General features: G+C 36.5%; 1 protein-coding gene across 9 annotated transcripts in view; it reads left to right on the top strand.

The window, feature by feature from the left end:
* Positions 1-26,615, top strand: part of LOC131027665 (uncharacterized) — a 300,093-nt gene that overhangs the window by 155,955 nt on the left and 117,523 nt on the right. For all 9 annotated transcript variants that reach the window (XR_009102519.2, XM_057957732.2, XM_057957733.2 and 6 more), the window contains 2 exons: positions 12,158-12,200; positions 12,445-12,727. Coding sequence is in view for 8 of the 9 variants with exons in the window: in XM_057957732.2 (XP_057813715.1) it covers positions 12,158-12,200; positions 12,445-12,727 (326 nt within the window). In the remaining variant the exon portion in view is untranslated. The remainder of the gene's footprint in view (positions 1-12,157; positions 12,201-12,444; positions 12,728-26,615) is intronic.

The raw sequence follows: 26,615 nt of genomic DNA, 5'->3' as shown, positions 1-26,615 counted from the left end.
GTCATCCATGGCTAAGACATTAGGACATACCTCAACTGAATTACCCAAAATAATAGGTACCTGAACTCCATTCTGATGTCTGTGTCTGAATGCCTTCACATATGCTGCCAACTGCCTTGTTACTTCAAGTAACACAATTCTGTCTGTCGGGTACCTCGGCAACATGTATGGAGGTAAAGGACATCCATGCACTCTAATGTAAGTGAACTTGGGAAACTGAATGAACCAAGCACCGTACCTCTTGATGAATTCCTGGGCATCCTGAGATAATCTGTTGTGAATCCCTCCTTGCAACGTCCTTGTGATGTTCATCGTGAAAGTATCATTGACTAATTTGTAGTTCTTCCCTGGTGGATGATGCAAGTAGGTATAGGATTCACAAGCTCTGACCTCGCCGGGTCCTCTTCCAATCACTCCTCTGTGAGGTAGTCCTGCGTACTCAACGCTCCTGATTAAGGCATAGATGACGTATGAACTCATGTGGAAGGACTTAGTAGCCCTGAGTCTTCTCAACTGTACGTCTAAGCAATGGCTAATTATCCTAGCCCAATGTATCGTACCCTTTCCTTGAACAATCACCTGGATGAAGTAAAACATCCATTTCTCAAAATAGAAGGCATGAGGTGCTCCTGTAACTCTGTTGAGCATGGTAATCAAATCTCTGTACTCCTCCTGGAAATCAATCCTGTGTGGTGTGTTCGGTACTTTGCTCAGACGGGGACGACTCTTGAGTAGCCAGTTCTTGTTGATTATGCTTAGGCAAGCATCTGGATCATCATCGTACACTGATCTGGCTCCTTCAATGCTCTTATATATCATGTCCCTGTGCTCTGGAAGATGGAAGGCTTCACTTATGGCTTCCTCTGAAAGGTACGCCAAAGTGTTTCCCTCATTGGACACAATTGTCCTGGACTGTGGATTGTAATGACGGGCACACTCGATCATCAATTCGTGGCACTGAATAGCTGGAGGAAAACCGGCCGCCTTGATGATGCCACTCTCTATTATTCTCCGGGCGACAGGTGATGGCTTGCTGATGTAAGGGACCTCTCGGAACTTCTTCGTGCTAAAGTTCCCCAAGTTTGTATCTCCAATGTTGCTCCACTTTGACACGATCTTGGTCTCCACTTCTTCGGTCTTCTGATCTTCTTTCATGAGAGCTGAGCGGCTGGTGGATGCTCCTGCCTTCGGGGTCGCCATACCTACACAACATTTCATTATAAGAAATAGATTTTGCAATAAATAGCGTAAATAAGAGAGAAAAGTTTTTAGGAAACCTCATGATAAGTCTCTAGAGTTATCATTTCCTAAAAAACAACGATTGAGCCAAGAGATTCAAAATTCAAAATTTCAAAATTTGAAATATGATGATGAATGAATAAAGCAATAACAATAAATCGCCATACCTCGATAGAGAGCTAACTCTAGAATGCAAAAACAAAATTTGCCTAGGCAAAATTGAGGTATAAAGTAATCTTCAATATGATCTCCTCAAAATTGACTTCGCCACCTCTGGAGAGAACGTGATCTTCAATTATCGCCTTTGACGTGGTCTCAAATGGATCTTCAAGTTCGCACAAACAAATCTCCAAGTTTCGCACCTTCGACGTGGTCTTAGATGGATCCCCAAGTTCGCCTTTGGTGTGGTCTTCAAATTCGCACCACCTTTTGATAACTAAGCGCCACCCTTGGATGAATGAAACTCGCACCACCTTTGGTCTTCAACGCAATTCGCACTCCACCCTTCAAGCACACTTTGCACCACCTTTGCTTTCCTCAATTCGCATGAAGGAAGGTAAAAATGATTATGTGAAAAATGAAATCTCTCACCCCTTATATATAGCGCGCTCATCCTTCACCCCTTAGGCCGACTTGATAAAAATAAAACCATTTTTTAAATGATTTGCAATAAAATAACAAGGCCGACCTGCCTAATTGAGCGCTCAAATCGATTTTTTATTAATTAATTAATTAATTATTAAATGCCTTACGTTTTTTAATTTGCAAATTTCGATTCTAATAAAGGCAAAATAATTAATAAATGTTTAACGCCATATTAAATGCTAAATAAATAAGATTTTCAAATTTTAAATCGATTTAGCATTTAAGGAAATTTGAATTGTTTAATTTGGCACCAAAAATATGAAAATAAAGGGACGTACCTCATCGCTCTGGTCCCTTGGAGAGGGACAGGAGCGATCCATGATTTTGGTCTTGATTTTGCATTTTTCACGTTCAACTCCTTCATCTCCATGTTGAAAATCGATCAACTTGATGGTCCTTCAAATTTGATCGCCTTGTGTGCGCATATGGGTGTCTTTTAAGTGCATATCGCCCTGGTCCTTGTCCAAAGGACAGGAGCGATCCATCAACTTTGTCATGACTCTTGCAATTTTTACGTCCAAGGTCCTCATCTCCACGTTGATTTTGCGATGTTTGTTGGGTCCTTCAAGCTTGAATTTCTTTCTTGTGCGAACAAGTGCATCTCATGACCATTATCGCCCTGGTCCCTTGGAGAGGGACAGGAGCGATCCTAAGGTTTTTGCTTGAAATTCTCCATTTTGATACGATCCTTTCCTTGTATCATCTTCCAAATGCCATTTAAAACCTTGTGCGTCCTTATCTTAACGTGATTTTCAAAGAATATCATGTGTTTTGCCTAACATCGCCCTTGTCCCTTGGAGAGGGACAGGAGCGATCCATGTCTTTTCTCCGTTTTTGAGCTCAAGTTGGTAACATTTGACCATGGTTCATCGTTTATCGTCTTCGAAAAAATGTCTTTTTACCTCGTCCATCCTCGCCTTGACTTGCCTTTGAAGAAGTATGAGTGTTTTTGCAATAATCGCCTTGGTCCTTGTCCAAAGGACAAGAGCGATATAGACTCCTTAGCTTGATTAATAACATTTGGACGTTAAAAACCCTTGAATATCACTTTAAAAAGATGTCTTGAACCTCGTGTGACCTTGAAAAAACTTTGACTCAACGTGATTTTGCATGAATTGATCAATACACTCAATATCGCTCTGGTCCCTTCCTGAGGGACAGGAGCGAAGTTCAACATTGTGAGCTTGTTCTTGTTTTTATCAACTTGCAATTATCTTCAATGCGTGTAATGACGTCCTTTCGATCCTCTTGGTAGCTTAACACTTGCTTGTCTTTTGAAATCGATGCCTTAATGGAAATATCGCTCTGGTCCCTTCCTGAGGGACAGGAGCGATCCTGGGTCTTAGAGTGCAAATCCCTTCAATGCGACGACCTTGATGCTTGTGTTCGATTGAAAATGCCTTGAAACGTCCCTCGCCACCTTGTCTTGACTTGTGTCGACCTTGAACTTTGGAGGAACGACCTTGAACTTGCGTAGGAAGTATCATCACCATTGTATCGCCCTGGTCCCTTGGAGAGGGACAGGAGCGATCCTCCCCTTGTGGCCTTCATCTCACTTTGCCAGGTTCCAAGTTTATATTCAACGGACTCGTCCTTCTTCACTCTATTCGTTCATGCCTTGACATTGTTTGTAACTTTGCAAAAAAGGCAATTATATCAAAAATCGCTCTGGTCCCTTCCTGAGGGACAGGAGCGAACTAGGCATTTAACACCGTTATGGACGTCCCAACAATCTTCAATTTATATTCAACGCATTTATCTCATGTTTTCCCTTGTTTTTGAACGTAAACTTGCCTTGACCTTTGTCTGGATTTTGCATAATGAAGGAAATCGCTCTGGTCCCTGGGAGAGGGACGAGAGCCACAAGGTACCTCGCCCTGGTCCCTTGGAGAGGGACAGGAGCGATTTGGTCAATATAGGCCATTCTCCTTCGTTTTTGCATATCAAATTATATTCATTTGGCAAAGCATCTTCCCTTGGACGTCCTCAAATCATTAAGTTTTCGAAATCTTGCAAGGACAAGGCGAAATTTGAATTGTAGCTTCGGTCCTTCACTGAGGGACAGGAGCGATTTTCCCCCTGGAGGCATTTCTGTGCTCACGAAAATCTTCAATTTATATTCAATGGAAAGAATTTGCCGTTCTCCATCACTTCCAACTCGAAATTTGTCTGGACTCTGCAAGGACGATGAGATATTTGAAAATGAGCTCCCGTCCTTCACTGAGGGACAGGAGCGATTTTGCTCCTACAGGCCAAAATAACATGATTTTTCACATTTTAACACTTCACGAGGCGAAAACCAATCAATTCCAATGCCCAGGATCAAAAATCAAAAAAGTCAAAATTTGGTCAAAATATTCAATCGGACAAAAATTCACATTGACTGTCAACACTTAGACAAATTTAAGCTCTGCATGAACATTCCAATTGAAAATTAGACCATTTTGGCGAAATCATTGCATTCAAAATTTGCATTCTAGAAAAGAAGCTCAAAGCTCTCAAAAAACGACTGGATTTTGGCTTGAAAAGGCAAAATTTAAAACCCTAAGGCTTGGCCCTAAATCCAGACAACTAACTAACTAACAAAACCCTAAAAACGAAAGCGAAAACGAGCGAAAAACAAGCAAAAAGAGGGGGTCCCCATTTGCGATGGGGCGATGTGTGAAATGGTCACAACATCTTGACTGGACTTAGGCAGATTTTCCAAAAAATTGAGTGAAACGCTAGGAAATTATCGGGTTAAAGTGCGAAATCAATTTAAATAATACCTTAGGAGCGAGAAAACAACTCCAAAAGGTCTGGGAATACCTTGGCACTTTAAAATCACTGATGCGTGTGTTTTAAAACACGTTAACGCTCAAAAGGTCAACACTTAGACAAAATTTAGGATCATTAAAATATCAACGTTTGCAACTTGATCCTATAACCTCAAAAACTCTAGACGGCACTAGGCATGATCAAAACTCTGAGACTCGGGCACGGGAAACACAAAATTGCGCACTAAGCAGCCAAAACCCTAACCTAACAACGCAACAAGCTAGAAAAGAGGGTGTCGCCGTTAGCAATGGGGCGATGTGTGAAAAGCTCACAACAATATGTTAATAAAAAAATAAGGTATTGGGTTTTGAACCCAAATCATATGTCTTACTACTTAAGTCATTTACCATATTTATCTCATCATCCTAGCAACCACCATGTTCACCCAAGTAATGCAGCCTCAAAATCCCTTTTATGGCCTAACAATTACATGAACCAAGTTGGAATTTTAATCTTGACATTGCTATTAATCAGGGATTCACTAGGAATCTTTGAATGCTTGGTAAGAAAGTTGTGAAGAGGGTCAATAAAATCGTCAAAGAAAAAGATGTATAGGGGCTTCAAAAATTCCTCCTTGTAATTGCACTTTTCTCCAAGACTTAATTAAGTAATTGCAATAAAATTAATAGATTAAATATTAAAGTTAAGATCAATTATAAGATGTGACAATATTGAATTAGATGTAAATAGACGAAGTGACTATGACATGTAATAATCTAATAAGAATTATAGGGTCAATTGTTAGGACAATAAAATAGCATAGCAACATAACTCAACCATATTATCATCAAATCATATATAAAACCTTCTCAATATCGTAATCTTGAGCACTTGGAATGGTCATTCTCACTCTAAGAAGATTCTAGTGGGCTTGGGTCCTTTATGGCTATAGCACCCCACGGAGGAAATCGGTTCTTACATAGAATCCATGGTTCTTTCACAGAACCCTGCATGCCTTCACAGCATGGAAAACACAACCCTAGCCAGGACACTCCTGGGTGTACGCTGTACCCCGAGTTGAGCACACAATGTGTGCCCCTTCTCACTAATGGTCATAGCCTACCAAGCTACCACCTTCTTCTTCATCTTCTTCCATGAGTGATCTCCATACCCTTCCAAGTCTCACATAAATGACACCCTTGCGAAAAGGTCACCTTTATTTAACATTTCATAAATACCATTATACTCTCTTTTAAGAGAGTTTTCATCAACATTGTTTACTAATCTTTCTTTAAGCTAAAGGATTATAATATCCTTTATTTTTATCTCCCTTTTTAAATATAAAAGGTTTATTTCGTAACTTTATCTTCTCTTGGAGAAAAAGTCACATAACATTTCTCCTCCTGTAATTTAGCTACTGTCTTCGATAGCATGAGATGTATCTACATCAAAACTCAAAAAAATCCATAATCAATAATTCAATATGCCAAGATTATATGTTTATACTCCATCAAATATATTATTTTCTCCTTTTTATTTTAAATTAACAAAGAGAGAAACATTTTGCTAATCGAAATTATTATGAGAACTATATATACATATGTTTCTTAATTAGTATATCTCAAATGCTTAATCTCATATATTTCAACTTCATCAAATTGTATTATTATGTGATCTATTTTCTTTAGTTCTTTAGTATAGATATTTAACATGTAACTTCAACACTAAATTTAAAAGTACCATCCTATGTCAAGACGTGACATATGCATATCTCATACTATCTAGTCACTCATTATTATATATTCAACATATATTCGAAGACAATAATCATGCATTCTGGATTACATGAATATCCTCTTTTATAAAATAAATCACATGTACAAGGTTATTGGGTTGATCAAGTCCAATAACAAAGTACAATAGATAAAGATAGTACTAAAAATAATGTTACTAGCATCTTAAAAGAAAACAATAATGCATTATAACCACCCGTAAAACACTTGATATAAAATAGTTCTATCCTTTCTTATGTGTAAGTAACTAGGGTGTTCGAATTTTAATTTCTATTAATCTAAACATAAAATAAAATAAAACTAAAATTAAAGGTTGTTTCTCCCCCTGTAAAGTTCAATAGGTCCCCATGTTTCCTCCTAAATTTTTGAAGTCCTTTAGATATTATAGTTTCTAGTTATGAAATTGATCTTGGGACCTGTGGGTTATGGGACCACAAAATAATTTGCATTAGACAAATTCAAATGTCAAGTTTATGCTTTTAACTATAAACAAATTTATAATAATACTACTTTTTATAAAGTAAATAAAAATTGGCATAGATGTTCAAAATTGATCATTAGAAAAACTTACTTACCCCCCCTTTATATATAATATATATTTATAACAATATGTCCATTGTAGTAGTATTGGTACACCATACATAACAATGTTGAAATTTCACTTTGGGAACTCAAGCTTGGGTTTTACAATAAGAACACAAAACTTAACTATTTGAACACAAATCCTTTTAACCTCCAACTTTTAGATTCTATTTGCTTCAATAAACATAATCTTATGGAGGGTAATTATGGTAAAGCTAATAATACTAAATTTAACCTATGTGATATTTTTTTTTTTGGACTAGTGAATCATATACATCTCCAACCTTTTCTTCTATGATTTAGACATTCTATCTAAGAATCTCTTTCTTTAAACCACCATATATGACATAGTTTATGATTACTAATGCTTCTATTTTTAATTTATTCTATAACCACCTATTGTCTCCCATTTTGTTTACTTAAAAGATATATAATGACAAATATACTATTAATGACCCTTCACTTCATGTCTTTATCTTTTAACATCTTTCTAAAGCCTTATAGATATGTGAAAGCTACAATAACACAAGCTCCTCTATATTCATGAGGGCAAGATCAAAAGTTCCCAAAATGACCCCTTTCTAGCCATTAGTCCATAACAAATATTATATGAATTCGAAAATGAGAATCAATCAATACATGTGTGACATTTGTTAGACTGTTCAGTGGAATTGACAAATTTATAATTAAAAACTACATCGTCACTAGAATAAGGTCATGTTAACCTTTTCCTATTCCAAAAACATTTAAGCATTTTACACAACAATACTCACCCTTAAACTCAAGGATGATGATTTGTTCAAGTAAATTTCTAAATAATTATTTGAGTCTAAGGATTCACATTGTCAATCATTTAGGAAGCCCCCCAAAAATCAAGTGGACCAAAATCATTTTTATAAAGAAACCCTAGCATAGGGGTGGATTTAGAGATTACCTTTCAATAAAGGCTTCCAAGAATTTAAGTGACCCGTTTATGTAAAGCAAGAAGTGCAGGCCACAAACCAATGAAACGATTGATCAACCCTTGGGAAGCATAAAAAGCTTCACTTTCAAAGATTTCATCTTTAAGAATATTCTCAAAAAACAGGACGAGAGAGTCGGAGGAGAGAAGCAAATGTTTATGTTTTCCCCTGCATGTGTTTGCAAAAACACCATATAGAGGAGGGGAGCCTATTCGCACAGAAACCACAACCACAGAGCATCGCCTGGACAACAACTTAGGGCATGACAATACATGCCTAGAATTAGGACTTCCATCTACGTAGGGAGCCTTTGCGTTGCCATGGGAATGACCATTAATTAGAGTTTTATCTTCATTAGTGCTTGAAGGGAGTGAAGCCACAAATCACAAATTAGGAGGGCGAAGTGTTGATCGTAGTAGGGCCTTCGTGAGAATCGGAAACTCCCGAAGGGCAGAAAGCTACAAAAGCGACATTACTAGAGCATTTGACTAATTTTAAATATTATTGATATATAAATAATAAATATATTATAATAAAAGTTTAATTTAAATAGTTTAAAATATGAAATTTTAACATATTGAATAAAAAACCAACTTAAATACCAAATCGATGTGATTTAAAACATAAAGTATAAATAAATTAATTTTTATTTAAAAAAGAAAAAAATTAAAATAAAAACAAAACTTAAAAAATTAGGAGGCCTCTTCATGAAAAAGCCCTAAAAAGGCAGCCCAATTGTAGACTAAAGGGTTGGATACATAGGAGTTTCTTGGGCACAACTAAACTCCTAGGTAGTGCAAGGCGATTGCAAAGGCAAAGCTTTCTCTTCCATCGTAGGGAGAGGTTTCATCATTGATGGAGGCAAGAAAGTTGGGATTCATCCACTATTGTAGTTTGGAGCTCCATAAATGAATATGTTACAGCTTTTTAAATATATTTTATTAAAAAAAATTCCCTTTACCTATATGAATATATTTCGAATTTCAATGGATTTTTAATCATGTTATGAAGTCCACCCATTTTTGAACTTTATGATTAAAATTCAACAAATGTTGTGACATAGGTTTTAGTTGTAGTGGATTGCAAGGATGAGCAATGCTTCACAAATTTATCTCCATTTGTATATGAATCAATAGTTTCCGAAGGATGCTTAACAATTCCACCTTTTGTTAAGTGTTGAAATAAATAAGTAATTGGTTTATTAGACCTAGGACCACCGCAAAGAGGTCTATGTTTGAACTTGGTGACCTCATGAAGAAGAAAGCCAAGCACCTTTGATAAAGATAGTGAAAGAAATTTAGTAGAGAACCACTAGAATCTTTGTGTAAACAGTAGTACATACCGTGAAATTCATGGTACAATAAACATTATAAAATAAATTAATCCTCAAGCTCCACTCTTGAAAAGAGCAAAAGTGGCATAATCTTTCACTTTGTAAAATATGGTGGTTTAAGTTAATGGGAGCATACACACAACTAGCCCAGGGGAATTCTCAAATCATAAGACCGATAATGCTGAAGCCAGCGATGAATCATCCTAAGATGACAACGTCAACACAACCTCTATTATGGAGCAGAAGGGTTGCAGTTTATCATGTAAAACCTTTCCAAAAAAATTGTAGCAATCCTGACCTGAGTCATGAAAAGGAAATGGTAATGTCATTTGAATTCTACAAGTAATATTGTAGGAGGGTTGGATTAGCCATGTCAAAAGTTGAAAATAAGTCATCTTTTTTTGTAGGTCAGAGAGCCCACTAATTGTGATGGCAAGATTGTCAACATAGACAAGAAGAATCACATTATCATTGCCATTGTTTTTGATATAGAGTTCTGGAACCAAAACTTCAAAGTTATTTTACATTCTTTGTGTATAAGTCTTGTGGAACTTGTTTAAGCTTGTACAAAGACTTATGAATCCTACAAACTAGATGCTCACTAGTAGGTAATTCAAATCCTTCAGGCTACACTATATAACCTCCCTCTTTGAAATCCCCATTCAAGGAGTTCTTCACATCAATTTGATGCACTCTCCAACCAAAACATGGTTGCTTTGGTGAGAAGCAATTGAAAAGTGGTCAGCTTAGTAATAGGAGAAAAACTCTCCTCATAGTCTATTCCCTCTTGTTATGAATAGCATTTTGCAACAAGGAAATCTTTGTACCTGTCCAAATCACCATCTATATTACACCTGACTTTTTACAACCCTTTATAGAAAATTAGCTTTTTACCTAGAGGCATCTTCTAGCAATACTCAATTATGATTCCTAATAAGGGCATCATTCTCAATTTGTGTGGCAGTCTTGCATTCAAGTTTGGTTTTAGCTTTTACATACTGTTGTGGTTAAAGGACATTGAAAAAATTAGAGAACAAAATAAATATGTTAATTTGTATCAGAAATTTGTCGCCTAGTCTCCAAGAATGGTACATCTAATTGTTGGTGTCCATCCTCCCACCTTAAAGAGTAGAACAATACCAATTTGGTCTCTTCTGCTTTGTTATCTAAATTTCTTGTGGTATAGCAACCACATCTTTAGTTTAAGCCTACATAGGTGTTTGTCACTAACATACCAATGGAGTGGAAGAAATATTAGCCAGAGGCTAACACACTAGTAATTGTGATGGATTACACAAGGAACTAGAGCCCTCATTATTTAAAGGAACTACAACACTAGAGCTCAACATATTATTGAATGCTTGTTGGTTATTATTATACTAATTTCCAATATAAAATACTATAATACTCCATTTAAATAAATATTATTATCGACATAAACAAATTACAGCTCATTATTGATGATGACAAACCACACAATATTGCTGCAATAGCTCATAATATTCATGTCCTGAATAGCAAACCCCCAAAGTGGAAGACAATTAGCATTGAAAACTTACAAGGCCAAGATCACAATATACAATTACAAATAGATGGTATGATGGCTACCAGTACTGGTATAGAAGCTGCTGTGGCGCAAAAATTGGTATCATTAGTGCGTATTCTTGAATCAATTTATTTGACTTATACACAATCCTGTGATTAATTAAGGAATAGGTATGAAAACCTTCAACAATGTATGGTCTCCTTTCTTATTGGTGTAACCAAGCCACAAAATGGTATAGTGGATCTAGTATTGGTCCAACTCTTCTTAAATAGGAAAGGTTAGCTCCTCGTCTTTTATTCAATGCTATTTGCTGATTCCAACAAATGGAAATAAGTTGATGTCATACACAAATCTATAAATGGATTATGCAAACTATTACCACTGATGTGAACAATTTGCACTGGAAATTTGTCACAGGAAGTACTAAAATAGTGAATACTAAAATATGAAAAATCTCTATAAGCTTGATGCAATTCCTATATGGAACTGCCTTTGAGATATTTGAGGGTTTTTCATCTTCAAACTCCTCTGGAAACTGCCAGGGTTTATACCTTGATCTCTTCATTCGCAAGGTTTTTTTTCTCTTGGATGATGTTGAACTTAAGTCTCAAATAATATGAAGAAATTGGATGATAACCAACATACCTTCCTTTGGTGCTTTGCCTTGCTTATATAGACATCTTGGCTCATTTCTTTTCCCTCCAAAAGATGCCTTTTCAAATCTTTATCTAGCCATTTTTTATTCTTGTCTAAAATATTAATAACTCCTTACTTTTTATATTAAAATAGTTCTATAAGTTATAAAGGTCATTTTTCCATCCTAATGATAACATTTAAGTTGTCTCCCTTTTCATGTACATCAAGGGCTTAACTAAAAATATTATTATTAGATTGCCTTTCCCTAACTTTTGCCTTTAGCCCATTGGGAATAATTAGGGAATGGGATTTTTTGGTTCCTTGGTCAACATTTAGAAATGGAACATGACATTAAATTTTGACAAACCACTGTTCCTTCAGAAGCAGAAATATATAAAGTTACTGAATTTAGGAATATGTAATTACTGATTATTAATCAGCCTTTTGAAAAACATGTTCTGCTTATACAGGAATAAATTCATTATTTTTTGTATTTGTTGCTATCGAACAGTATTCTTTTCTTTATTGTTTGTTTCTATAGTAAGAATCCATATTGAATTAATGCATCCCCACCTTTGGTATGCTGAAGATATTGTCTATATTTATTTCAACTTATCTGTTTATCTTGTCTCAACTGTTTTAACTAAAACGATTCTCTTAACAGGAGAAATATTGTTGCAACTCTTACAACAGTTGGGCTGCCAGCAGTAAGTTATATGTGTTGGATTTCATTTTTTTTGCTATCATAGCAAAGGTTTTTTTCATTTATTTTCTTTAAGTACCTTTTCCTTTATTGTTTAGATTCATTTTATTGACCATTTTCTCTTTGTAATTCAGTTTTTATCTGGAAATTGCATGATCACCTAAATATCTGATTTTGATTATCCGCACAAGTCTAATCATATATTCTTTCCTATTCTAAGTAGTATTATTTCTTTTGTTATCTTCCAGGTGTTGACTTTGATTGCACTTATTATGCAACTTTCATTTGGAAAAGTGGGTCCACAATTTCTTGATTTGTTTGATACAAAGATTGGCAACAGCATAGCTTTATTTTACACCACTCACAATGAGTCGGCTACCAGTGATGCTAAGATCCTTTTGGATAAACTTGGAACTAATCATGTTCTATTGAACGAGTCTTCTCTTTATCAAAGATTTAATGTATCAGGACTTGTTCACCAGAAAAGGTTGAATGCAATTGGCATATCCTTTGATGAGCTTGATATTCCAGGTAAGGTGCACTATATATTTTTTCTCTTCATGTAGAAACAAGCAATTTGGGTTGTATGACCTCTATATGATATGAGAATTGAAACAGTTCTCTTTTACAGTGTCGACTATTCCATGAATATGGAAAGAACAGATTATATTCTGCTTCTTTCTTGTCTCTTTTTTTCTAGCTTTTTGATTCCTATTTAATCTTTCTTTCTGAATTAGATTTTCTCATAAATTGTAATAAATCTGGTTTCCATAATCTTTATTTAATGAAAATCATACTTTTTGATAAAGCTCTTTACATCATTAAAATTTCCACATTCCATTATTCTGAAATCAAGATAGGATGTCTCTTGGAAACATTATTTTATAGAAGCAACAGACCAAGAACCAATTTCACCTATAACAGAGTTTAACTTCTGTAGTGTATAAAGCAAGGCAAGTTATTAACAGCTAAGGACTATAGGAAAATGACCCAAAGCACAGTATGCCATCGAAACAGGTCTAGATTATTTTTCTTGTTGCCTGTACTTGGCAACCCACCTACAAGACCCATCTAGGAGAGCTTTCATTCAGTATGAAATTGATGATGCAAATTTGACTAACTGTTTGCAAAGTCAGTATCTAATGCAAACGACTTACAAGTTCACTAGATAAAAAGAGTCATGACTTGAATGCAACTCAGGCCACTAGCAATCTAATTCTTACAGCACTGGATCTTTGCAATAGTCAGATGCAACCGACTCAATATGTGTCCTTAAATGCTAGGGACACATGACACCAAGGAAGTCCAACTGCCAACTGTTTACCATGAGAGAACGCAATCATTTTGTAACTGGTCCTTCTTATAACTGTGTATATTTATTTCTGATCTTAGACTTCTACTTCTGGATTTAAGTTCGCCCTCTATCCATTTGACAATCTAGATAAACCGGCTAGGATCCTTTCCTTTGTTCTTGATCATAGGAATTCTGATTCTCTGTCTTTTGGTTCATTGTAATTAGATTATAGTTCAAAACCAAATGGACTTGGCAATAACTCAGCAAACCCAAAATTTTTAAAACTTGAGATTTGCAAAGTTGCCAAATATAAAAGACAAATAAATGTGTAAAAATATTCTTCAAAAACATGCATACTACTGAATTTAGAGAGCATACTACTAATTTCCTTCATATGAAGTTCAAAATTAGACTTCAATATAGATCATAGATTAAAAAACAAGTTTAATACATATCAACTTCAAATTACAAGTCATAATTTCAAAGTTCATAATCTATAAATCCTTTCTATGACTATAGCTTAAATAAGGTTGTGTGGGTGTCCTTGAACTAAATGGTAGTGTTGCAGGTTCTTTCTAAGAAACAATATCATCCTCATTAGGAGCCTCGAGCATTGATCATGATGTGAATTCAATGAACCCACCAATCATTGGTAGCCCACCTTCTGCCTCATCATCTGACACCACTTCCACTAGCCGTTTCATTTTCTTCTTCTCCAAACCAAGTATATTAGTAGTTGTAAACAATAGATCTAAAACCTTAATAATTTAATCTAAATATAGATCAATTTATCAAGTTCAAATGCCTTATATGTCTACTGTCCCTCTACCTTACTTGCATTCAATTGAAAGTTGTATTGTGCAAATATAGGGTCATTCAAATACGGGTGAGCCAACTTGTCATGCTTCTTTGTGTGAACAACCTCAAAAACTCTCCATTTGTGCTCACAACTTGAAGTGCTGTAGGGCTGGGATAAAATGTGATAGAAAGTTTTTGAAGTTAGGCATTGGACCAAAATCTTCCTATATCAGGTTTGCAAGGATAACATTTATAACTTCGTAAGAATTTTAGTAAACTTGAAAGCGAAAGTAAACAATAAACTAAAAATAAACACATTTTTTTATTGGTTATATAACGACTTTCCTTTGAATGCATACAGCTGGAGGAAACAACCTCCCCTCTGCCCCCTTATAGATCTATAACACATCATGTATGGTGTCTCCAAGGTTTTCCTTGGGGACCATCCTCAGTATTCATGTGTTGAGGCCATCCATAACTTCCTCATCTTCTTTAATATAAGTGAGAATCTAAATTTAGGATACAAATAGTAGGCAGTAGCTTGAATATGTTGATGGAGTTGTTGGTTCAACTTTTGATAAAAATTGCACCAAAAGTGTTCAGGTTTGTTTTTATTCAATCCACACAAATATTGAATCACTTCACCAGCCTATGGCCTCATATAGATAACCTATGGGATTTTTATTCATATTAACCAATTGAAAAACAGTAACCAATGGTTTTGACACCCAAAACAAGAGTGTATAAAATTGAAATCAGAAAATAGAATTTAAAAATAAATAAATAAATGAGCCAATTGTAACATTATAATTTAAAAAGGAAAATAGAATTTCTTGAATGAAACCTACCTTGATGATCTTCTACATGTACTTGGCAAATGTGTAATAAAAAATTGTCCTCACAATCCTCTTGCCTTCAACCTTCTTCGGGTAAGGATTGTCCAAACACCTAGAGCTCACAAAAATGCACTTAAGATTGGGCAATGTGATTGGCTGTGATGCTCTACAAGGTGGTGAAATTAGTTGTGAATTGTGCGACTTCCAACTGCATGAGCTCCTTTCCATCTGTGTGTTCTCTCATGAGATTCAAGACCCTTGTGTGGTACATGTGTTTTGCCACATTCCCTTCTTCCACCAGGTTCTTCACCCAGCTAAGTTTCTCTATATCTTGAAGATTAAGATCAATGTAGTGGTAGCATAAGGGCTTCAAAACAATGTAAGGTGCTTCATCTCTGGAAGTCTACCAATTGCCATATATGTAGATGTATTGTTTGTCACTATTTTGACAACATTTTTCACTACCATCTTCATCACCACCTCATCCAACAAGTTGCGCAAGGTCTTGGCATATTTAATTTTATTGGAGGCATATTTCTTTCAAAAACACTAGCTTTCCTCTTAAAACCATGAAGAAGTTGATTAAGGTTTGGTTCTTGCTATCGGTCCACTCATTAGATACAATGTTGCAGCCTTTGTTTTTCAAAATTTGATTTTGTCCCTGTTGTCACATGGACCCTCAACCCTCCTTGACACTGTAACCTCTTTGGTGGTGCACTTACTAATAGTTCGAACTTTTGGTGTAGTGGCAGCTGGTCTGTGTTAACAAAACTGGTGACTCTGTTGGGGAGGGTTTGACTCCCACCAACGACCACTTATTCGCCTCATGGTCGACTATGTCCAGTACAAACCTCTCAGCTCAAAGGGCTAACCTGTTGTCACGTGGGACCCTCAACCCTCCTTGACACCCTAACCTATCCGGTGGTGCTCTCACTAGCAGTTCAAACTTTTGGTGTAGTGCCAGTTGGTCTATGTTATCAATTCCTTAAGTAGTTAATTTGTGTTTTTGACCATTTCCTCCAATAATGGCCAACTCAATTCATAAGGGCTGAATGTTGTGAACTCTTCACTTGCCATGGTCGATGTAGTGACCACCTACTCCCTATAAGGACTCCTTACAACATTAAATGGAATGTTGTTGTAATACAAAAAATTGGCATCTGGCATCTTGGCCTCATTGTGCAATTTCTTATTCCATATAGCACCTCCCAATGAATGTTGTGAACCAAGAATGTTACAAGGAAATAAAAGCTAGAATTATAGCTACCTACACTCCCTAATTCCTATGTCCATGGCCCAATTATTGAAGAAGAACCCCTCATATCTCCCCCATAGAACCTATGATACCTACTGATGCTATTGTTTTATTGTTTTGATTATAAGATGCAAGGTGATGTTTGAGGCAATTTGTGCCTTACCTCATATGCATCCCCACAATAGCTTGAATTACCATTCCTTATTCTCAATATTGTCCCATGGTCCCAAGAAGGGTCATGTTGTGACGTAATCACACATCGCCCCATTGCAAATGGGACCCCCCCTTTTTTTTCTTTTTAGGTTAGGGTTTGGCGTCTTAGGGTTTTGTCTCCGGTCTCTTAGCTTCAGAAATGAGTCAAATTTTGTGAAATTTGGAGGAGTCACCAAAATCAGTGAAGTGAAGGAATTGTCAAAAGAGTGTTTTGATGCTACGGATGGGCTTGAATAGGTCAAAGGAGTAGAATCACAATTTCTCGGTGTCAATTCTGACAACTTCCTATTCTTAGGAAAATTTTTTTGTTCTTTTTTTTTTCTAAATTTAGAAAGTTTTGTTTTTGGCATTTTGGGGTCAATTTGGGAACTTGCTTTTTCGGTTTGCTTTTTTGTAAAACATAGAAAGTTGATTTTTTTGCTTTTTTGGGATCAGGGATGGTTTCAAGGTGAAGGAGAGCGTCTAATCATCAAGATTATCTAGAACAAACCAAGTATGAAATAGCTTTCGAACCCAGAGGAAAATTTCTAAGAAGCTATGTTGAAGACCACGAGGAAATGGCTAAGTCTAGAATTAAGATTGTTCAAATCACCAAGATTGCTTCTCCATGGTGAAAATTTCTAATCAAGTGTGAAGTCCGCCTTGAGGAAGCATCGAAATTTCCAAGGGCATGTGAAGTCCGCCCTCTAGGTGAGAAAACTTCCTTGGCAACAAGCAAAATCCACCCAAGCATGATGAAATGTTCCTTGGCACTAAGAAAAGTCTGCCCTACCATGTGGAATCAATTCCAAATCAAGTGTGAAGTCCGTCCAACGAATGGGTTTGAAAATTGGTTGGGTGTTGGCACTTGGAAGGAGGAAAAATCTGAAATTTTGGTTAAAGTGTGTCAGACTTCCAAAGCACATACCAACTCTGCCCTACCTCATGACAAAATTCCTCAACCTCATGGCAAGTCCGCCCTTGGCATGGCAAAATCTTCTTTCATCTCATGCAAAGTCCGCTTAAAGTAGTGAAAAACTTCCTTGGCACCTAGCAAAGTCCGCTTAAAGTAGTGAAAAACTTCCTTGGCACCTAGCAAAGTCTGCCCAAGGAGTGGGCTAGAAAGTGATTTAGTGTTGGGAAAAGGTCAGAAATTTTGGTTAAGTATGGCAACATCACAAAGATTTCCTATCAAGAGGTGAAGTCCACCTAGCAACATGAGAAATCTTCCTTGTGAGCATGCAAAGTCTGCCTTAGGGAAGCATAATCTTCTTTGTGAACAAGCAAAGTCTGCCCCCTTGGTTGGAAAAGTTCCCTAATTTAAGGCAAAGTTCGCCTAGGGATGAGAAAATCTTCCTTGTGCTATCATGAAGTCCGCCCTAGGTGAAGAAAAGAAGTTGTTAAGGGTAAAATGGAATAAAGAAAGGGAGAAAAGCAAACAATTCACCCAACATGAGGAGGATATTTGGTCAAGTTAAGACGAATTAAAACAAGGAAAAAGAAATAAAGCACAAGGAATTCGCCTAAGTGTTGGTGCCAAGGAGAATTAAAACAAAAAATGCTAGGCACATTAAAGAATTCGCCTAACTCATGGAAGGAAAAAGTTTGAAAGTTTTGGCACGATGAAAAAGTGAATAAAGCAAAAAGGATGGAACCAAAAGGAATTTACCAAAGTTGAGAAGGGAGAGTTTGGCAAAGTGTTGAAGAAGTTGAAAACGGAAATAAATCATACAGTTCGCCCAAAAAGAAAAGACTTCTAGAAGGAAGCAAAGAAGAATTGCCAATAAGTTTTAAATCATAAAAACAAAAAAACAAGAGGGAATTTTGATGCAAGAAGCAAAACATGACCACATTCATTGCTAGTAAAACTCGTTAAAACAAAAAATCAAGAGGGAAGTTCGATTGAAGGAGCAAAACATGACCACATTCATTGCTAGTAAAACTCATTAAAACTAAAAAATAAAGCCAGGCAAGTTCAAATTTCCTATAAACATAGGCATTGGAAAACTCATTATTCACAACTTGCTCCTCATGCTTGGAAGCTCGAACTAATCCAAGACCTTCTTCCAAGTTATGAAGTAGATTTCTAAAGTAAAATTGCAGGTTCAAGGTAATTTCTAAGGGAAATTAAGGGATTCAAAGGCAATTTGGAAGCAATTCTTTGTTGAATTTCTTCAATACTTTCAGGTCTTAAAGCATTTTCAAGACAGATTTTCAGGATTTCGAACTTCAAAATTTCCTCTTTCGTGCTAATTTTCTGGTTCTCAGACCTACACTCAGATTTGCTGTCATAAATTCTTCAAATTTTGTCAAAAATCCATTTTGCTTTTTCGTACTTCTTCAATTTTAAAGGAAGAAGTGTATTCACAATTTCAAAAGTTTTTTCCAAGTCTGATTTCAATTTTCAGAGTTTTCCCAAGTCTGATCTTCATTCCTAAGTCCATAAGCAGACATTAATTAAAGTTTTCCTAACACTGATTTTCATTTTTCAGTCTTAGTCTGATTTTGGGTCTGATTTCAAGAATTCAATCAGAAAATCAGAGTTATTTTTGAAATTAGTCAACTGGACATCAAGTTTATTTCTTCTAACTTAGGAATTTTCATATTTTCAGATAGTTGATGTCAACTCAAGGAGGAATTTCTCGAAAAGTGCAGATGAAGTTTAACAGGGGACCGAAGCTCGAATCCAAGATTCAAACAAAGTGGAAGAAAGTCAGTGATACGACCTTGGCCATGATTGACATTGAAGATTTCAAGAAAAGGATGTACGGGTCAGATGATTGCCTACCTTAACCACTTGCACGTAAGAGGATGCGAAACGGAATTGTCGAAGCAGCTGGATTTCCTCCAGCAATGCAGTGTTATGAGCTGATGGTAGAATGTGCAAAGCATTACAACATGTAGGAAAGACAAATCGAGGCACTTGATGGAAGAGTGCTGGCCTACCTTGGAGAGGACACCATCAAAGAAGCATTTGGCATTCCCAACTACCACTCTACCATGTACAAAACCAAGGAGGAATCCTTAGCCGTCTTTGAAGCTGATCCTATCGACTACATTGAGAAACTTAACAAGCAATGACTGCTCAAACCAAGACCTCATTACACCAAAGTTCCTAAGAGGCTTTTTCAGACTGATTTCATTGAAGAACATGGAGACCTCGTTCTTTTGCTCAACGGGGTCATGGGAAGTCCTCAAGCTTCTTCATATGAGCCTTGGATGTATCACTTCATCAATGAAATCACTAATGGTGTCAAAATGATAAATTGGGCAAGAATAATCAGTAACAACATTGATGAGCAGTTGAGGAACTTCGAACAAACAAAATCTTTTTACATGAGTTACTATGTCATCTATGTACTTACATGGTGTTATAGATATAAGGGATTGATTTGCAAGGGCATTGTGGGAAACAAAGATGGACAATTCAAGGCATATGACTACTATCCGCAATTGCATATACAACATAAATCCCACTTCAAAAGTGTTAGTAATGCAGTCCTTATGCATATCCACTAGGACACTTCAAGGAGGCACTCATCAAAGATTGACACCAGAAGCAAAAGATTTGATAAGTAGATTCAGGTCATGGTATATTCAATTCCCTACATTAACATACCAAAGAGTCCAAGGATTCAAAGGGATGCCCATACAAGCTTCCAAAGTTCCCAACAAACAAAATGGTCCTACTGGAAGTCATCAGACAACTAGATACATTTGGGAAAATTCAAAGAGCCAAACATAAGGCAAGAGTTTCCTTTCCCCTTATCATTGGAAAGATGTTGGATTCATGTCCATCAGCACAGGCAACTGATAAGGCAAATATGGAGATGCTGTGGTATCATTTTTCCTTCTACCAATCAAGGTCTAACTTTGATCCCCATCGCAATATTAGAAAGACAAATGAAAGGAAATACAAGCACAATGTTGATCTTGAAGATTTGTGGGCTAATGTTGATGATGAATATGAAGTAAGGAAGAAAGTGTTGTCTAGGCTACCATTCAGCATGATCAGAACACTGGAACTTTTTCCTATACCAGATCAGGTGGAAGATGATGGAATTTTCACCCAGTTGTGCTATGAGGAAGAAAAAAATAAACCTCTTTCTACAACAGATTGGTTCGGACTTAAACTTTCAAATTTGGATACACTAATGAGACTAGTCATGAAATTGACAAGGTGGTGGGTAGATCAACAAGTTCACAAGCTAAAGGAAAAGAATACCCCTTTCACCTACGATTTGTTGAGATACTTGGATTCCTGTTCTTTTGAGGAGGATGAGGTAACACATAATACTGAGAAGCTAACAAGTGGAAGTTCCAAGAGAAAGAAAGATGCCGTAGGAAGTTCAAGAAAGAAGCAGAAAACAAGTAAGGCATCTTCCTCTACCAACACTTCCTTGGTTGAAGAAGTGGGCTCTTCCACAAACAAGGGCAAAGCTCCAATTGCGGATAATCAACAAGTTGAAATAGAAATGCCTCCTCCGGTTCATGAAGAGCCAAATGTAGAGCCTATCAGCAACAAACTATTCATGATGATCCTGTTAGAATTTGTGAAATGTGAATCCCACAAGGCCAAATATCTTTTGCAAGAATACCTGTCACACATCAAGAGAAAATTGAACAACAAAGAGAATTGAAGACAATGAACAATAATTGAATGTATTGCTTTGAAATTGCTTAATTACAATGAAGGATATGACATTCTTATAAAAAAAGCTAACTCTAAAGATAGAAACCCCAAATGGTGGAGTCTACAAGATAGACTGAGAGTTAAAATAGAATGCATGAATTAGTCATGTATGCACAAAAAGCATAATAGACTAATTAATGGATGAAACTCTCGAAATTCTAAACATAGTTTGCTTTTCCTAATTTGCATTATGCATGGAGATAAATATTAATTAATTATTCATAATTAATTAATTAACTAACTAATAAATTCCAATAATTAATTACTAAGGCATCGATTATTTAGTGAATTAATGCAATTAAGTGAATGCACAATTGGGAGAGGGGCAAAGATGTAGGAAAAAGCATGCAAAGATGAATGCAAGATGGGTCCCAACCTAAAGCCTGATGAGGTACCCATGAACAAACATGGAAGATTCTTAGAAATAGAGCAAAGGAAAAAACGCAATGGGAACAAATCTCCTCTCCAAACGAGAAACAAAAGACAAGCATGAAGAAACACTAAAGCATGAAGAAGCTGCAAACACTATTGTAGAATGACTGCGATGATGTTGAAAATCTAACCTCCACAAATAGGAATGCTAGAGTGTCGATATGGTAAGTATTCCATCTCATTGACAATGCATGGGTAAATGGCCGCTGCATCTCATAGTACATAGGAACAACTTCTTAAGTGCTCCATCTCATAGACAATGCATGGGTAAATCGCCCTGTATCTCCTAGTACATAGGAACAAGTACTGAATACATAGAACACTCCAACGCGAAACCAAGGAAGCATTAGCAACAATAGTAGAAACCCCTCCATAATGCTGACAAGGGAGAGGTATGATAGGTACACTGAATCTGAATGCTATTCTCCATGATGCTAAAATCAATAGAGATCTAAGCCAAAAAGATGGAGCTCGGATCATAGGAGGGCAGAATAGGGCCGAGAAGTCACTGATTACTTCAGAAGGAAGAGATAGTGGGCTGGTAAGCTATCTGCAAAAATGGATTTGAGATCTGGATAGAGCTCTGAATCACCTTTCCAACGATATCTCGTTTGCGAAAAACGGAGTCCGGATGCACAAGATATGCCCCTGGGAGTGCAAACTGCAACTTGTGACTTCAACTGGCAAAAAAACTTGCAAAATGAAAAAATCAGAAAAATATACCTCCATATCTGGATCGGGCTTAGAAAGAGCTTTTCAACGATATATGGTTTGCGCAATTTCGACTCCGTATGCTCAAGTTATGAGCAAAATACCAATCCCCTCTTGTAGGACACAAAGAGGGTCAAAGAGGGGCAGTAGCAACAACAGTAGAAACCCCCCCATAATGCTGACAAGGGAGAGGTATGATAGGTACACTGAATCTGAATGCTATTCTCCATGATGCTAAAATCAATAGAGATCTAAGCCAAAAAGATGGAGCTCGGATCATAGGAGGGCAGAATAGGGTCAGGAAGTCACTGATTACTTCAAAAGGAAGAGACAGTGGGCTGGTAAGCTATCGGCAAAAATGGACCTGAGATCTAGATAGAGCTCTGAATCACCCTTCCACCGATATCTCATTTGCAAAAAACGGAGTCCGGATGCACAAGATATGCCCACGGGAGTGCAAACTGCAACTTGTGACTTCAACTAGCAAAAAAACTTGCAAAATGACAAAATCAGAAAAATATACCTCCATATTTGGATTGGGTTCAGAAAGAGCTTTTCAACGATATATGGTTTGCGCGATTTCGACTCCGTATGCTCAAGTTATGAGCAAAATACCAACCCCCTCTTGTAGGACACAAAGACCTAACATTTGGAACCTTGAGGTTGTCCCGTTTGATCATTCATAAGCATTAGGGATTTCCTTATTCAAGAGAGGATAGGATACTCAACATTCTATTCTGTGTTGACCGAAGAGAGTTGGTAACACGACTTTGGCCACGTCAACAGTATATATATATATATATATATCACGTAAGACAATCATATTTAATCTCCTATACAGTGGCAAACCAGATTTGATGCATGTTAGATCTGTCTGCCTTTACAGCCACTAGATAGACCAAAAAGTAGTGTTTAAGGCAATGGTAGTGATATATATACACACACACACACACATATATATATACACCATTCCTCTTGCTGCTATTATCAGTATTTAAGAAGATGGGAATGAGATGTTCAAAAGAGGGGCAATCTAAATCCAAGCAATAGGTGAAGTCCCAAGATAGGGTGGGGATCAACGACCCATAAGCCTTGAGGGTATAGACCCAAGATAGGTAAGGGCTTGGATCTATAAACTTTGACGGAACCTATTGTATTTGGTCTTTAAGCGCTGTTGTAACATACATAAACCCTTCTCCCTTAAAAAGTGAAGTAGTAGCAGGGTCTAATATCTATATTAAGAACTATGAATAATTAAAGTAATCATCTAATGAGGAAAATAAATAAGCACTTGTTAATAACTAATGAATTGAAGAATATCAATGATTGGCTTCATGATTAGTTTCTCAATCAATTTTAGTATATCAAGATAGATTAATTATGTTAATCAGGTAGGGGACATTACAGCCAACCTATCACAACAAACCAACTGAGACTATCCGCATGAATTGGGAAGCTTGGAGTCGTCTTTGTGATCACATAGTTCGTCTATTTAGCACATAGAAGATTTTGATCAAGAGAGAATAGGATATCTTTGGGTATTTTATTCTGAGTTGCGCATGCATAAAAAACACACCAACAGGTCCCTAGGCTTCCTGCCGCCTCTCCTACTTGCCAATGCCATTTTGTTTTTAGAAAGGAGTGGAACCCTAGCAAAAAGACAAAACAAACAAAATAAAATCATACAAAACCCTATCAGCTGCTAAAAACTAATTGAACATTAGAAATACAATAGTAAATAACTCCCAAATGCTTGCAAACAAATGTGCAATGCTCCCATATGAATGCTTGTGTTAAAGATGATAGCTTCGGTCAAATAAATATGATCATGAATGAGACTTACATCATTGGAATGATTTATATATGTATACCAATATACATAATAATAATAATTGAGTTTATTATTATTATATATATTAATATACATACATTAATAATCTTGTCATGAATAAACTAAATTCGATTGAATGATCAAGTGGCTGATCATATATCGATCATCATCTTCCAAGTATGAATCTGTGATCGTGCATGATCTAAACCCTGTCGATAGTGTGTATCGACTACTTTCATCGATTTACCATAATTGATAATTTATATCGATTAACGATTCTTCATTTTAACATACCGATTGTGAATCGGTTGTGTTAAATGAATTGTTAACTATTGATTAGAATCGGTTTTGTGTTAATGGATTATCAAACTACCGATTATGAATCAGTATGATGTTTGTAATAATACATGAATAGACATATCGGTGGAGAGACATGTCTCCACACGTGTGGAGACATGTCTATTCATCGATGTGTCTTCTCATTCATATATATATATAATCCACGAACAGATCGGTGAAAGGTGTTACAACAATCGATAAGTACATGCCTTATAAGATTGGTCTATTCTTGACACTCAGCAATATAATCATACTTGGCGAATTAACTTACTGTGTGCATTTATTATTTCCTCCTTACACTTGCAGCAACCTGCAAGGTTCCTAGGTTAGTAAGAGCATCATTTGTGAAACATAAAAATTAAAAGATACCTCTATTCTATCTACTAAGAAATCTAATCTACATTAACATAGTATTAGAGCCAAGTCAAGGAAGATCCCATTAGATTTGAGATAGTAGATTATCTATTGTATCATTTTGCTCTTAAGAAAAATCACATTCCTTTCTTTATAATGGCAAGCGGAGTCAGATTCGAAGATCGTCTTGAAGGAGTGTCTAACTTTGTATCATGGAAGTTTTATACCTTGAAGGAAAATGAACTAGATTCATTTATAAGGGGAAACATTCCTGAACCAGACGATGATGTTGAGAAAATTCAATGGAACAAGAACAATGGAAAAGCCATGAAAGTGATCGTGGATGCAATTAGAGACCATATAGTTCCAGTTATTTCAAAGTATGACACAGCATACCACATGTTCAAATCACTTGAAGACATGTATGAAATAAACAATACCAGCAGAGCTCTCACATTGAAAAGGCAACTCCATCATGTGAAGATGAATAAGGGAGAAACTGTCACATCATATTTTATGAGGATCACTGAATTAAGGGACCAACTTTCTACAATTGGTCATCTAATTGACGACAAGGAATTAACGTTGATGGCTCTAAATGGACTCCCAACTTCATGGGAAACATTTATTCAAGGAATAAGTGTATGTTCAAAGCTCCCCAAGTTTGATCGGTTGAAGACGGATTGCATTCAACAAGAATCCAGTTGATCACCAACGGGATTGACCAAAATATCACCAATGAAGATATTCATGTGTTGAACTCTCACTCTCACAAGAAAGGGAAAAAGAGGAACTTCAAGAGGAAGAAGGACAAGGGCACCAATAGAAAAGGCTCTTCCAAAAGGAGGAGGGACATATCCCAAGTGCAGTGTTTCAGATGTGGTAAGTATGGACATTATGCCCTGAAGTGTTCGGATAGGCCAAAACAACAAGCTTCCATTGTTGAAATTGGAAAAGCTAGCATGGAGAATGAACCTGAGAAGTTTGTCTTCTATTCAGCCTTATCAAGCCAAGTCTCAACCAGCCTCAACACCTGGGTGATTGATAGTGGAGCCTCGCATCACATTACCGCATTCAGAGAACACCTAGACACTATGGTAGAGAATTTTGATGAGGAAGTAACCATTGGGGACGATTCTAACTATCCAGTCAAAGGGATTGGAACCTACAACATAAATCTAAAATCAGGCATATCTCTTCAGCTCACAGGAGTATTATTTATGCCAGGGATAAAGAGAAATCTAGTATCCATTTCTGCACTTGAAAACAAAGGGTATATGATAACCTTTATGGAAGGCAAAGTTCTAGCATGGCCAAAGAACTCCATAATCAAGAAGGCTCATACTATAGGAGTCAGACACGGATGCCTTTACAAACTATGCACTACTCCCTCTCAAGCCCTAATTCATGAGACTTCAAAATCAAACGAGATTTGGCACAAAAGATTAGGGCATCTCCACATTCGTGCTCTACCCTCCATAGAGAAAATGGTGATTGGTTTGCCTAAGCTAAACCAAAATCATGAAGGAACATGCAAAGGTTGTGCCCTAGGGAAGAATACAAAAGGAACTTTCCACAATAGTAATAGCAAATCTAAAAATGTATTAGAACTAATTCATTCTGATTTATGTGGACCTATGTCTGTAACCTCTATAGGAGGATTCTTGTACTATGTAATATTTGT

Source organism: Cryptomeria japonica, chromosome 8, assembly GCF_030272615.1.
Source record: "Cryptomeria japonica chromosome 8, Sugi_1.0, whole genome shotgun sequence".
In the NCBI taxonomy this organism is placed as follows: Eukaryota; Viridiplantae; Streptophyta; class Pinopsida; order Cupressales; family Cupressaceae; genus Cryptomeria; species Cryptomeria japonica.
Note: the sequence above shows the minus strand (reverse complement) of the source record. Positions and strands in the feature narration are given on the sequence as shown.